The 13,088-nt window shown below is 41.5% G+C and overlaps 2 protein-coding genes across 3 annotated transcripts; one reads left to right on the top strand and one right to left on the bottom strand.

Annotated features, from left to right (window-relative positions):
- Window positions 1-111: 111 nt before the first annotated feature.
- LOC145907826 (uncharacterized) lies at window positions 112-3,011 on the top strand. 2 transcript variants are annotated; one of them, XM_082994939.1, is made up of 11 exons: window positions 112-313; window positions 381-459; window positions 799-904; window positions 961-1,054; window positions 1,162-1,312; window positions 1,376-1,436; window positions 1,543-1,678; window positions 1,789-1,827; window positions 2,144-2,238; window positions 2,319-2,411; window positions 2,548-3,011. In XM_082994939.1, exons 1-11 carry the CDS (start codon window positions 190-192, stop codon window positions 2,593-2,595), a joined length of 1,026 nt encoding a protein of 341 aa, XP_082851065.1. In that variant the 5' UTR covers window positions 112-189; the 3' UTR covers window positions 2,596-3,011. The 2 variants fall into 2 exon arrangements, with proteins under 2 accessions (XP_082851065.1, XP_082851066.1); XM_082994940.1 differs by lacking the exon at window positions 1,789-1,827.
- Window positions 3,012-3,834: 823 nt separating this feature from the next.
- Window positions 3,835-12,810, bottom strand: LOC145897042 (uncharacterized). The gene is made up of 29 exons (XM_082985203.1): window positions 12,623-12,810; window positions 12,425-12,555; window positions 12,136-12,295; window positions 11,680-11,979; window positions 11,438-11,573; window positions 11,219-11,355; window positions 10,698-10,819; window positions 10,528-10,638; window positions 10,392-10,467; window positions 10,173-10,320; window positions 9,740-9,978; window positions 9,529-9,629; window positions 9,341-9,455; window positions 8,948-9,132; window positions 8,566-8,831; window positions 8,212-8,419; window positions 7,839-7,959; window positions 7,474-7,655; window positions 7,252-7,414; window positions 6,861-7,049; window positions 6,445-6,581; window positions 6,277-6,370; window positions 6,021-6,217; window positions 5,686-5,862; window positions 5,135-5,376; window positions 4,673-5,066; window positions 4,436-4,529; window positions 4,213-4,375; window positions 3,835-4,099 (listed from the first exon to the last, which is right to left on the bottom strand). Exons 1-29 carry the CDS (start codon window positions 12,795-12,797, stop codon window positions 4,009-4,011), a joined length of 4,854 nt encoding a protein of 1,617 aa, XP_082841329.1. The 5' UTR covers window positions 12,798-12,810; the 3' UTR covers window positions 3,835-4,008.
- Between the last annotated feature and the right edge of the window lie 278 nt (window positions 12,811-13,088).

Below are 13,088 nucleotides of genomic sequence, written 5' to 3'. Positions count from 1 at the left end.
ACTTTACTCTGTCTAGAATAAACCAACTCTGGTTTCTCTGAATGCATCGAAACTTTTGTTCGGTGATGCGGAACTAAAATCTTCTGCGGCAAAATAGTGTTTTCCCATGTTTGGGGTGGCATTTGCACGAAAACCTTGTCGCACTTTAAAGTCTGTCAGAAGCTTGTTTTTTTAGTTTTGATAGCAGGGATGGCGTTATGGACATCCGATTTGAAAAAAATGGAGTGTGCTGACAAATACTTTGCTTCCATTAACCCAATGGCGGCGCGAGTAATAGAAACAAAAAGAAGAGTCGTAAGATCTTTTTCACAAGGTGAGCTTTTTGTTGTGTTATTATCTGCCTTTCAAGGGCAATTACGTTTTTTTTTTGCTTTGTTCAGGTGCCTGGACAAAGTTAAAAGTCAGTGAAAAGGAAGAGGCAATTAATAGAAGCATAATTTCAACTGAGGCTAGAATGAGGTAGGCTACATTTTTATGTATCAAACATTGTGCAACAACATGTTTTTTGGAGGCACTACAGTATTAAATTTGACATGTAAGCGATGTTGTTCCATCATTAAAATTTTACTTTTTCCATGTTTACTGCATCACTGGTTTGTCCTCTGGAACTTTATCCTTTTTACCAATTTTCCCTTTTTCAAATATTTTTACAAAGTATATGTTGTTTGGTTACACTATTTTTCTAAAATAGGTAGTCAGCGTTTAATGGGAAGTTGTGTTTATGTAATTAATTTTTTTTTTAAAACTATGCTTTTAACAAACTATCTGTGACAACGACATTTGTTATTCTTATAAAAGGTACAAGTCTCTTTCCCCGGTTGAAATCCCAGATCATTGTAAATCAGTGTTTCCTGCACTAATAATTAAAACCGGACAGGAAACAGTAAAACAAATGGAGGATAAGGTAGGTGTGTTGTTGTCAAGAAATATTTCATTGAATGATTATTGATGTTAACTTAGGAGGATTGGCAGGATGAACACTCTATGCCCTTCTCATGGGAGACCAAGAGTCAAATGAATCTAACTCTGCCAATACAAGAACACCATAAGCCAGGTATGCTTTCCTGTATCATAACACAACCTATAGTCATAACATTATGTCAGTTTGCTTTGTGGAAGTCAAAAGACTAAACCTAATATTTTATCTATATTTACTTGCAGCAGGCGACCCTTCCAAACCACAATCTATCATGGATTTGCCAAAAGAGAATTTGTCTGAAACGCAAGTTGATGAATCTGATACTAAAAAAAAGCAAAAAAATGTTGCAGTATTGCCTCAGACTGACCTCCCAAAAATTGATTCCAGCAACAAGTGAGTTTTTCATTCAGTGAATTCATTCCTGAATGTCACACTACACCATTTTTTTGCATGCAGACCCTCTGAAACTGTTGTGACAAGGCAACCACTTCGTCATATAGACTCACCACCCGATGAAGTATGTGAATGAGGCAGAGTTAAGGCACAGGGTGTCCTTGATTTAATGATTACTTCTTTCTGAATCTATAAACACAATTATTCTCCTCTGATTGTGGTGTTTATAGAACACGAACGCCACTGAAAGCATATTGTTGGAGCAAAAGTATGGTCTCATCACTGGCGAACGCAAAAAGAAAAGTGTCCCCTTGAAAGCCAAGTTGCCATCAAGAATTAACCCACGAGCATCACTTACACTAGATGGTAAGCCGTGGATTGTTCTTGTTTGTAGCAATTATGTTTAGCAAACTTGTGAGCCTTAAATTTGATGTTTAACGAATCGCATGACTGTTTTTGTTGTGTTGTGTGTCTAGATGTACAAGAAACAATACAAACAGGGCATAAAGATGAAGGTAAAAACTGTAATTTTTGCTGCCGCTGCCCTCCTTTCTGTTTGTTTTAGCATGGCTGCTTTTCTTGCAATTTTTGCAGACGTCAGTAGATCTTGCTTTATTTCCTGCTTTCCTTTATCAAACTTCTTGTCTCCTATGTTTTTTTCAAAAAAAACATGACTGGTGGAAAGTAGCTTTCTTTGGCACTGCTCAAAGATGTAGACAATGATTGGTTTTATTGTGGCTTTGCAATTTCTGGCTGCTTTGCTATATTTGCATATGTGTTTTGACAACCAGCAACCATCGTTATGTTATCTTGTTGCCTTATTATTTCAAGGTGCCATTCGGAACCTTGAAGTTGCAATGAAAGAAGAAGAGGCTCGTAAAAACAAAACTTTACCACAGGAACCAAAAAAAACTGACCCCTTCCAGGTAAGTCCACCTTCACAAACACAACTGACAGCATAACTCAAACTTTTCACGAACACTGAATTTAATTTTTCACCTATTAGACGTTTGAGAGCTCGTCTAGTGTTTCCTCAAAAAGTGAAACTGAAGTTGTTGAAGATGTTCCTCTACTCAAAATCGAATTAGATGTTAACGATGTGAGTTTATTTATATTATAATGCTTCTATGTTTCCAAAAGTGTAACCCTAAAAATATCAAATTTTTTGATGGTTAATGGTCCTTGTGTTATGACCAACTGCATATTTCCATGCTTGAAAATTGTTTTGTGTACAGGACAATAGCCTTCGAAAGTCTGGATTTGATTTTCTTGACAACTGGTAAAATCTTGCCAATTTCTTTTGAGTTTTCTATTCGTTTTGCTATGCTGATCATTTCTTTGTATTCATTTCAATGTTGTTTATTAGATCATGTCTTAGGTGCGTGATAAATGCAGATGTAGCAATCATTTAAATGTTTTTTTGGCATTTGTTTAGTTAATTGCCTGGTGAAATTTTTATTATTTTAGTTTACCTATCGAATTGTAATGCAAACTTATTTGAAAGCCCTTGGCATTTGTTTAGTGGCTCACTCCAGTGTTTTGCAGAAGTTCAATTGTGCTTTTTTCTTAATTCTTGATGAAGCCTTGTAGGAATGCAGTCTAATAATAATTGTAGCAAATTTCATTCGTAACTATGCCTAACGTCGGTTTTGTTATTGTTGTGTCCACACGTCTAAATACAATGTTTTCAGTGAAAATGCGTGATCTTGCAGCCCACTGGTATGCACAACACAGACCACTGAACAACTCTTATCAATAATAGCATAGATTCTGTTAAACGGTCCTTGTTTGTTTCCCGACCAAGTAAGAACATGTGTCCACAACTGAAAATCAACAAATCACAAACACGGAAAACCTCCCTCTAGAAAACGTGCTGGATGTGTCTCCACAGTTCCCATGATTTTTAGAAAGCAAATAGGTTTTTTTCTGAACAAGAACAAATTCGCGTATGCGGACGAGTTGCGATTGCTGAAGAATCCGGTTAATCGCTGAAAGCAACCCGCTTCCGTACATGTGATTGTTATAACAACGTTGTTTTAGATGGGGAAGTGTAAATTAACACCTCTGATGACCGCCTGCACTGCTTCCAGATAATCGCATAACAACGCTTGGTAAATTGGCTATGCGAAGAACTGGATTCATCTGGACATCAGTGTGAAACTGTAAAACTGAAAAATGCTGGTTTGTCGTATGTTCGCGGTTTCTTCGAGTTACTTTGACGTAACTAATTATTTTGAGTCACATATAAGCAGCGATCCAATCCAGCATTGCTTCCTTTGAAGCCAAACCCTTCGCATTTTGAACCTGGTGCTTTTGTTGCTAGTATCTCTAATTTTTGAAAACCTAGGTCGGTGATGCAATGACGGCTTTCGTGGGTGGACAAAACTGATTTATTTAAGTCAACAGTTTGTCGTATTACTTAAAACATTTTACTCCATATCAAAACAAGATAGTCTATCCAACATCAGACATTTCGCAAGTCACGTCAGTATGGACAATTCGCAACAATCTTACAAATAATTAATAAACACGACAGTCTGTTGGTTTGTACACATTTTAATGTTTATGCACTGTTAACATGAAACGGGCAATATAGTTGTTATTGGCGAGCAATGTTGTAACCTGGCAAGCATGAAACAACGCAACTAAAAATAGGTTTAGTTCCTTTTTACAAGGCCTTGGTTGTAAATAGGCTTTTACATTGGCGGCGGAACTTCGATCGAACGCTTTCTTCGTCTTTCCTCCCGGAAAATATCGGCAGTTTCAAAGATCTCGCCCAGTTGCAAACTAAAAAAAGTAAGCCTTAGTTTACATGAAACTTAATAACAATATACTGTTTACAGTTGGTTCGTGTAATAATTCAACTGCTTACACTGTGACACCCATAGCTAAAAGCTTACCAAGAAAATCCAGTACGTCGGACTCCAACCGGACACATTCTTGTAAAATTCTGCCAAATTCCAGAGCAAGTATCTCCTCTAAATCTGAGCTGTATTGGATCTTGATATGACGGTGAATCGCAACACACACTCCAACCGCTCCACTCAAATGCACAGCATGGCCCTGGTGGTAATATTGGAGGCTTATTGCACATGCTTTTATACAAGACTTAATAAAACGCACCTGTATTGCAGGGTCGCGTGTCTGTTGTGCTAAGGGTGCTTATGAAGCACAATCCTGTTCCTGGATCTCCTCCAAAGCATAAACGGTCACGTTCCTGAAAGTTGCGGCGTAATCAATATAGTTACCAACTTTCTATTAAAACTATACTTGTATTTTGGTTATGCAACATATATGACTTATTTCAAATGACCGGTGTCTTGTGATAACTAACACTAAAATTCATTCCGAAACACCGACCTCGACTCCACCATTGCATGACTTGCTGCAGGCTCCCCAGTTACTCCAGCCTCCCCAGATGGCGCAGGGCTGCGTATTGCAGATACTCGTCTGGGTCTCGACCTGTCCTGTGCAACTATGGCGACGTGATCTGGTTGACGTCCCGCCACCGCAAGATGCAGAACAAGTACCCCATTGTCCCCATGCACTCCAATTGCCGGGGTCGGTGTTACAAGGTGCAACTTGAATTTGATCTTTCAAACCACAGGTGTGGGAACGTCGCCTGGACACAGTCCCGCCCCCACAAACAACTGGGCATGTACCCCAAGACTGCCATGCCGCCCACTCTCCGGGTTGTGTGTTGCATGGCACCGTCTGAACTTCGGGTAATTCCAGACAGGGGTTTACTCGCCGTCTGCACCACCAAAAAGTTAGTTGTACAAGACCATCTAGAAAAGGACTGGTTAACGTGCGCCAACAAACCTAGATTGTAGGCCGCTGTTGCATGTCTTGGAGCAGCGTCCAAATGGTGTCCAGGGGCCGAATGTTCCGTTTCCTGCTTCACAGAACCTTTGTTGGAAGAAATCTCCCAAGCATCCTATTTGACCATTGTTTCCAGCCTGACAGATACGACTTCGAGTTTGACCTCCTTGCCCACATGTTGTTGAGCAACCGCTCCATTCAGTCCAGCCAGACCAATAAGGACATACTTGTGTGTTACAGGTCTGAATGCATAGGATACACGAATGAGAGTTTGATTTCTATGAATCGCCTGTGTAGTCCTTATGGCTGACCGAGACTTAGTAACGGATCAATGCAGAAAATAAAAGGTATTTTTACATTTGCATTACTGTTGGTTAACTCCGTTGTTGTGTTGTTTTTTAGCGATACTGACGATGCCTGCACAGACAGGCGAAATATATATGTCGTAAAAACTTGAAACAGACAGACGACTTAGGATTATTTATCATTTTCTGCATAGGATACATGAATCGATTTTTAAGCGTGTTTTTTGTCACACGAATTTCGCCTACCGAAATATCATCATCGTCCTGCAACCCACAGGAGTGTTGTCTTGAGCGCCCTCTTGCTCCGTTGCCACAAGTTGCGCTGCACGCTGACCATAAGCTCCATGGGGTGTAATCGCCCAGGAATGTGTTACATTGTCCATCTTGTACCTCCACTTCATCGGTGCATGTGTGCCTTCGCGTCTATAAATAAGCTGTAACGTTAGTCAACTGATCAGGTGTGATCAAAACTTCTGAACATGCTGCAAGATCTCCATGCTAGTGCTGGTGTTTCAATTTCATCCGTTGTAGCTTGTTTGCAGCTGGTTCCGTTGCAATTACACTTATTTTTTCAAACTCACCCTTGAGTATGATCCACCCCCGCATGTTCTGGAGCAAGATGTCCAACTTCCCCATAGAGTCCATTGGCCTGCATTTACATTACACGTGGCCGTCTCCTCGTCGACATTGCCAATGCATGTATGTACACGCCTGCGGGAGTATACACCGACACAGGTTTGAGAGCACTGGCTCCATACTGACCACGGCCCGTACGCGCCTAAAATATTTGTTGTTTATGGTAATGTAAAATACACGAACAAACCAAATACGTCATACCAGGGAAAGTGTTGCACGCTTCCGACTCAAACTCGGGGGTTATACCGCAAGTGTGCCCTCTGGTCCTTGTTCTTGTACCACCAGCACATGTAGCCTACATTTCGTAAGTGCATTTATTAGATATCACAGTGCGAAAAAGTTGTGTATGTTTTGACCAAATCTACTCACTGAGCACATTGTCCACAACGACCAACCAGTCCATTGGCCATTGCCCAGGTTGCAGTTTGCGGATTCTCCCGAATCTCCTACGCATCCGATATCTCCTCTCTGCCCGTTTATGCACCTACGCGTCCTTGTGATGGTTCCTATATGAAAGGTGCAGAGATTGAGTCACGTTTTTTTTTAAAAAAAGGTGAAAAACGTTTTGCACCAAATAAAAAATTTTGATAAAAAATGAGAAATCGTTGAAATTTGAATGTGGTGAAAAAAATCAAAGGAGTCGTCATCAAGAAACGTATATGAGGCCCGAACCAAATTTCAAATCAAAGCCGTTTCAACCGCTCAAAGATGCATCAAAACAAATTTCAAAATAAGTATTGAAAGTGGACCATTTAGACAAGATGATTTGACCACTTATCATGTACCTGCGAAACATGTCGCAGTGCAGGATGACCAAGGGTCCCATGAGGTCCAGATCGGACACAAATTGCCACCACACGTTTGTGTCTCATCTGGCAAAACACGGCAATTGCTTGTTCTGCTCCTGCTTCGAAGTCCGCCCCCACATGATCGTGAGCATGGTGCCCACACTGTCCAATCACTAATTAGTTCCCCTAAACAACAAAGTCTTATCATAAATAGAGAAAAAAACTTTGATGAATCCGTTATTATCACAACACTTCCACGAAAAAACTGTAAGAGCAACCACAACTCTTTCGCAACAGTCAACAGTACAGCGTTATGCATGACCCGCATTAACTATACTTTAACTATAAAACTATAACTATACGCTTTATTGAATTGCTGCATACGTACGTGGTGCCGTGCACGTTTCCACTTGAGTGTCGACTGGGGTATTCAGCGAGCAAAGACTGTACCTAACGCGGCTTCGCTGGCCCGAAAAGCATGTGGCACTACAGGAAGTCCATTCCTGCCACGGTTGTATGGTGCAGCAAATATTGGTGGCGCATTGTCGCTCCTGATTTTGTAAAAATATTGATAAACTGTTGACCGCTGTGGCAGTTCACAATTACTTACAGCTTCGTCTGGGCCGTTGCCGCACAAACCTAAACGACTTCTCTTCTGTTCTCCGGTTCCGCAAGTGCGGCTGCAAGCTCCCCACAGCGTCCATTGGCGGTAGAATGGTTCTCTTCCACATGCAACGGTTTCTCTATCTGGACTCGCACCACAATTATGAAATCTAAATCTTGATCGCTCGCCTGTGAAAAATTGAGCAAGAATTGGTTTTGCACTCTCGTGCTGCAACACGTGGTCCTTGCCGAATGTAAGTGATGCGCACGCAACAAAAATCTATAAAATTTCATTTGTTTATTATTACGATAAGCAAAGTTGAGCCAATAATATGAAGTTCATTATTACTTCCAAAAAGTATTACAGCTCACCTCCAGCGCACAACTGGGAGCATTCACCCCACGATCCCCATGGACCATATGAGCCGCCAGTTCCACAGGACTCCTCTTCAACGTTTGGATTTATTTGGCACTGATGGCGCTGCATTCGTCTCTATAGTAAGGTGCGTTTTAAAGCTTAACAAAATGACAACGACACATCAACACATTTCTAATTTTTACTCTAAAAGAAAATTTTGAAACAGAAATGGTTTCATTATTTTGGATTTTGTTTCTACCAATAGCGCTTGAAAATGTCATAGATTCGAGTTTATTTACATTAAAACATCAAACTTTGATTTCACACAACCAGACGCCAACTTTAGGGAAAACGCTGATTTTATCATGATTTTCGTTGAAAATTTACCCTGACGCCGGTGCAAGTAGATGAACAACTGGACCATTGACCGAACGGAAGGAATTGTCCAGGCCCTCCGCAACCTTCAGACTCGACCTTGGTGGGCAAGTTACATGTGTGACGAGTAATTCGGGTGCGGGTGCCTCCAGGACATGAACTGGAACATGCTGACCAGTTGTCTGGTGGGAGATACGCACCGGGATCCGTGTTGCAAGATCTAATGTTAAACAATGTTTTATTTCTCACGTATTGGTCACACGTACTTGTTTGTCGCAATAAAATAACAGGTAATATCCAAGATTTTGTAAATGTAATTCCCAAAGTACCAGTTTTACCAACAAATTCACCTCACGTAAAACTTACTGTGTGACTATTTCGTTCTTCCTCAACCGCGGGCAGAGAGGAGCGCGGAATCGCGTCTGAAAACCACCACCGCATGATTTGTCGCAAGTCGACCAGTTTGACCATTCGCCGTAGCCTCCCTGTTCACCGCAGAGTGCGACTTGGTTTTGGTTGTTTCCGGAACAACTGTGCGAACGACTGCGAGACTTTCTACCTCCTGGGCAGGTGCTGCTACACACGCTCCACGCATTCCATGCCTGCCAGGCTCCTGATCCTCCGTAACAGTACTTAAAGATACAAAGGAAACTACCTTATTTAAGTCACATTTACAATTTCTTAATTAACGTTGCAGGCAATTCTTTATTATTTGCGGTTTCGGTAAACACAAACCCGCGGCCCTTACCTGACGTTGAATTTGAGGATCCACTTGCGTGCAGGTGTTGGCCCTCCGACGTTGTGCAGTACTCCATCCGCATGACACAGGACAAGATGACCACTGTGCCCAGTCCTGGTATACGCAGCAAATCTGCGTATTACACGCCTCGGACACTCTTTGAACTGACTGCTCACCGGTGGGAAGTGTGTTGGCTATAAATAAAAAATAATTCAAATGACATGATCACGTGATGCGATATTAAACGAAATGCCCAACAGAGACGTCGGTTAATTTTACTGTTTGTCCCTGCATAATTTTATAAAATACTTTTGGAATATCTGTTGGTCATATTTGTCAGTTGATTGACACTTAAATTGGTTAAAATGCAAGCTACCAACGAATCGAAATTTTTTGGCTTACGGCAGGAGTGGAGTCGGCTTCTGAAACGTTCACCGACCCCGCATGGTTTCGTACAAGTGGACCAAGATGAATAAACACCCCAACTGCCTGATGCTCCGCAAGCTTGCGATTCCGACTAAACAACCATTCCCAAGAAAATGTGAGATGTTTTGGATTAGTGCAATAATGTCACACTCGAGTATACGTACCCTCCTTTCAGCCGTGCAAACTTGAATTTGCGTTCGTGATCTTGTTCCGCCAGCACAAGACTGACTACACGGACCCCACGAAAGCCAATCGCCATAAAATCCTAAAACAAATTTTCTTATAAAGTGTCGCAACGCATTATTATCATTACTTTGTTACAAAAATGATTTCGGTAGCACGTTGTTTATTTTAATTTTTCTCCGAAAATTGTACCTCCGGTTCCGCACTGTTCGGTTTCTGTGTCTGGATTTTTGTTACAGGAGTGAAAACGACTTCTGGTTCTTGCCCCGTTGCAAGTGTTAGAACACGGCCCCCAAGACGCCCAATCACCGTAATCGCCTTCTGGTCCACAAGTCTCAACATCGCGCTGAATGCTATTGGTGCAAGAGTGCGCCCTAGTTCGGGCGGTGACACCCCCCGGGCATGTTGCAGAGCATGGGCCGAATCGCGACCTGACGTAAAGTCAACAAATCAGTTTAAATATCTCCACAAATTCTTTCCAATAGAAAGTGTTTGTGTTTGTTCGAACACGTGTCTTCGTTGCGAAAAGCAAACAGACCAGAACAATACAAATTATAATTATGTGATAGTGATCCCAATGTATACGAGACAATATAGCGATAGTAGAGACAAAATACTTATTTACCACTCTGCAAAGTCTCCAACAAGCCCACAAGCTCGCCCCTGAACTTCTTTTTGTCGGCAAGAATGCATTCTTTCTCTGGTTTGTGTTCCACCGGGACATGTCAAACTGCAAGCACCCCAAGGTGTCCATGGACCGTAATTTCCAGCCCCTATACATAGAATATGTTCAAAATTAAGAAAGTCGACCAAAGGTCAGCTATTACAATAATATTAACTTTACCTGCGTTGCATGCTTCTGTTTGTACCTCGTTTGGCAAGTCCGTACATATATCGGAACGCGATCGTGATCTGGAGCCCTAAGTTAAAGTTCATGTTGACGTAGTGTTTAAAACAGCAAACAAACCCTTTTTCATTACCGAAAAACAGGTTACACTACACCCCGACCATGCGCTCCACGGTTGTTTACCGCAGCACCGAACTGTTGCGCAGTTTCGACCTTGGCTTTCGTCATTTTTGCAGGTGTGTTGCTAAAAAGTTTGTTATATTGATAATATGATACAACTATAGGCAATGTCAAGGGACATACCCGAACTCTGGTTTGTATAGATCCGCCACATGAGGCTGGACAAACTGACCAAGCTCCCCATTGCCTGTAAAAACCGTCGCCAGCATTACACACTTGACTTTGTGAGGTTTCGCCCAGGCATCCTGAAAAAACATGTCCTTTTTTAAACTGACGATGGCACAAATTTGTGTCGAAACGTTCTAAACAAATTAAACATGTTAACGGGAACAGAACTGTGGGCCAGTTTCTTTGTTCCCTGAAACATGTCTAATCTACAACACGAATAAATGCCGGTTTAGTTGGCTGCGTTACGTCCGCTAAACCAAAAAGGTTTTTCTTTTCGGGATATGCGCTTTTTTATAAAAATTCTGTGTATTGTGTGTACACAATCTTTAATTTTATTCCAATTTTTGCAAAACAGCAACATAGTATGTTCAACAGAATAAACGTTTTTTTAAGCCGAACCACTAAAAAATAATGCGACGCAGTTCCCTGGATTTCCATATCTTGAACAATTTTTACATTTTTTGCAAATACTTTACCTGGGCTTCCGACCTGTCCACCAATACATGTTCTGGTGCGGATATACTGACCAGCACCACAGGAAGCGCTACACGAGCCCCAGCTGCCCCATCCGCTCCAATACCCGCAGATCATCCCTATCGGACTCGCACAAGCCCTGCCAACAAGAAAATAGGCATATATAGGTTGATGTTGCTGCTGGTTGTTAAACTTTAATTCGTTTTTGATTTTGTATTTACCTGTAGATGTTGCAAGCTCCCTGACAGTTACCAGTTCCTGGTGCGCATCCATTGCAACGTCGGATTCTTGTTTGGACTCCAGCGCCGCAAATGCCCTCGCATCTGCTCCACCCTCCCCATGGGAACCAGAAGCAACCTTAAACATCCATTTAACCGAATTGGACACACGCGAAAGTCGGGATACTTTGTAGCAGTAACTGTAACTACGATAATAATTTATTGAAATACGGAACATTGCGCACCTCGGATCGACAAAGGTTGCGTGACTGGGGGTGGCGGAGGTGGGGCTTGAGTAAATGCTGGCAAAGGAAATGGTGGTGGTTGACCAATGGTAACAATTCTTCCAGAAAATAAAGGGGCGATGGACTCAAACGCTGGCAAAGCCAGAAGACTGGTCAATTGGTCGTTGGTAATCAGGTTAAAGTCGACCACTAGGGTCAAGATTGCACCATTATTAGCAATGAAAATTTGAGTTGCTGACTCGTTTCCAGCCAAAGCAGCTACGATGGTTGTTTGTAGTTGGGCCAGCAGTGTTGACAAGTCTAGAATAAAAACCTTAATAATTACACAATTGCAAAATTAACCTAACACACATTTGCGGTATCGTCGTTACAATTTCTTTATAATATAATAACGTATATTTTGTAGTAATAATGTTATGCAGAAAATAACTTTATGTGACGAATCTCTCTACACACCAGCGCAATCGGTTCGACCCGTTGTGATGCAGGCGACAATGTCATTAATGTTAATTCCTTGTTTTTTATTACTATTCCCGGGTAACTCTTCAACCATTTCGTCCAACATTGCCAACACATAATCGTTTTCTTGTGGCTTGGTGCACGTCGCAATGAGAGACTGGTAAATAAAAACAAAGGAACAAATGAACAAATGAAACGAAAGTTTACAAGAAACTCTGAATCGAAACACAATTTGTCACTTGGTTCATTTCTTACTGTGCCTGTAATTTTCACAGCAACAATTTACCTCTTCGTTGATGCTGTAGCAGCATCCTCTCAGTTTACAAGTTTCCTCGGTTATATTAGTGTCATGAAACTTGCAGGGTGACGGTGTTACAAATCCTTTATCGGTGTCACCTTCCGCAGCGCATACGAATCCTGACCGAATTACATAAAACAAATCCTTATGGATCAACAGTGCTAATGAAACAGTTTTCTAACTTACGTCGTCCGCTGTCGAAAAGCTGCTGGAACAAAATTAATTCATCCAAATCGTATCCGCCGAAAATCTTGGGTGATTCCGTTGTCAAAGCTGCAGGATTTTCAGCCGACGGCGTCGTAGCGCAAGCAAGTGCCAGCAAGGCCAACGCCAGGGAAATTGCGAAATATGAACCGGCCATAGCCTAATCGCTAGAATCTGAAACCAATACGAGTTTTACTTTTGAGCAGACTAGCTTATGTTTGACTCTAATACTCATGTAAATTGAGATTAGTACAGTAAGATATTGTCAACACTCCCCTGCTATGTAGCTGCGTTTTAGCTATCTTTGTACCATTGCACCAAATTTATTTTCACCGGTTATTTGAGTCATATCTATATTTATGAGTGCGTTGTTCACCTCTTTGCGCAGAAACCTGACCGTGGTATACTTGTATCAGCAACGAACTGAGCTATAATCCTGTTATTTTCC

Source organism: Ascidia mentula, chromosome 1 (genome assembly GCF_947561715.1).
Source record: "Ascidia mentula chromosome 1, kaAscMent1.1, whole genome shotgun sequence".
NCBI lineage: Eukaryota > Metazoa > Chordata > Ascidiacea > Phlebobranchia > Ascidiidae > Ascidia > Ascidia mentula.
The sequence above is the reverse complement of the archived record's forward strand: the minus strand, read 5'-3'. Positions and strand labels throughout refer to the sequence as shown.

Coding starts and splice junctions, on each gene's coding strand:
- LOC145897042 (XM_082985203.1), bottom strand. CDS start 12,797: ATGGCCGGTTCATATTTCGCAATTTCCCTGGCGTTGGCCTTGCTGGCA. Junction 10,820..11,218: donor TGGACAGGTCGGAAGCCCAG/GTAAAGTATTTG, acceptor ATGTTTTTTCAG/GATGCCTGGGCGAAACCTCA. Junction 6,582..6,860: donor CACTGCGACATGTTTCGCAG/GTACATGATAAG, acceptor CCTTTCATATAG/GAACCATCACAAGGACGCGT.
- LOC145907826 (XM_082994939.1), top strand. CDS start 190: ATGGCGTTATGGACATCCGATTTGAAAAAAATGGAGTGTGCTGACAAA. Junction 1,055..1,161: donor ACAAGAACACCATAAGCCAG/GTATGCTTTCCT, acceptor ATTTACTTGCAG/CAGGCGACCCTTCCAAACCA. Junction 1,313..1,375: donor AAAATTGATTCCAGCAACAA/GTGAGTTTTTCA, acceptor TTTTGCATGCAG/ACCCTCTGAAACTGTTGTGA.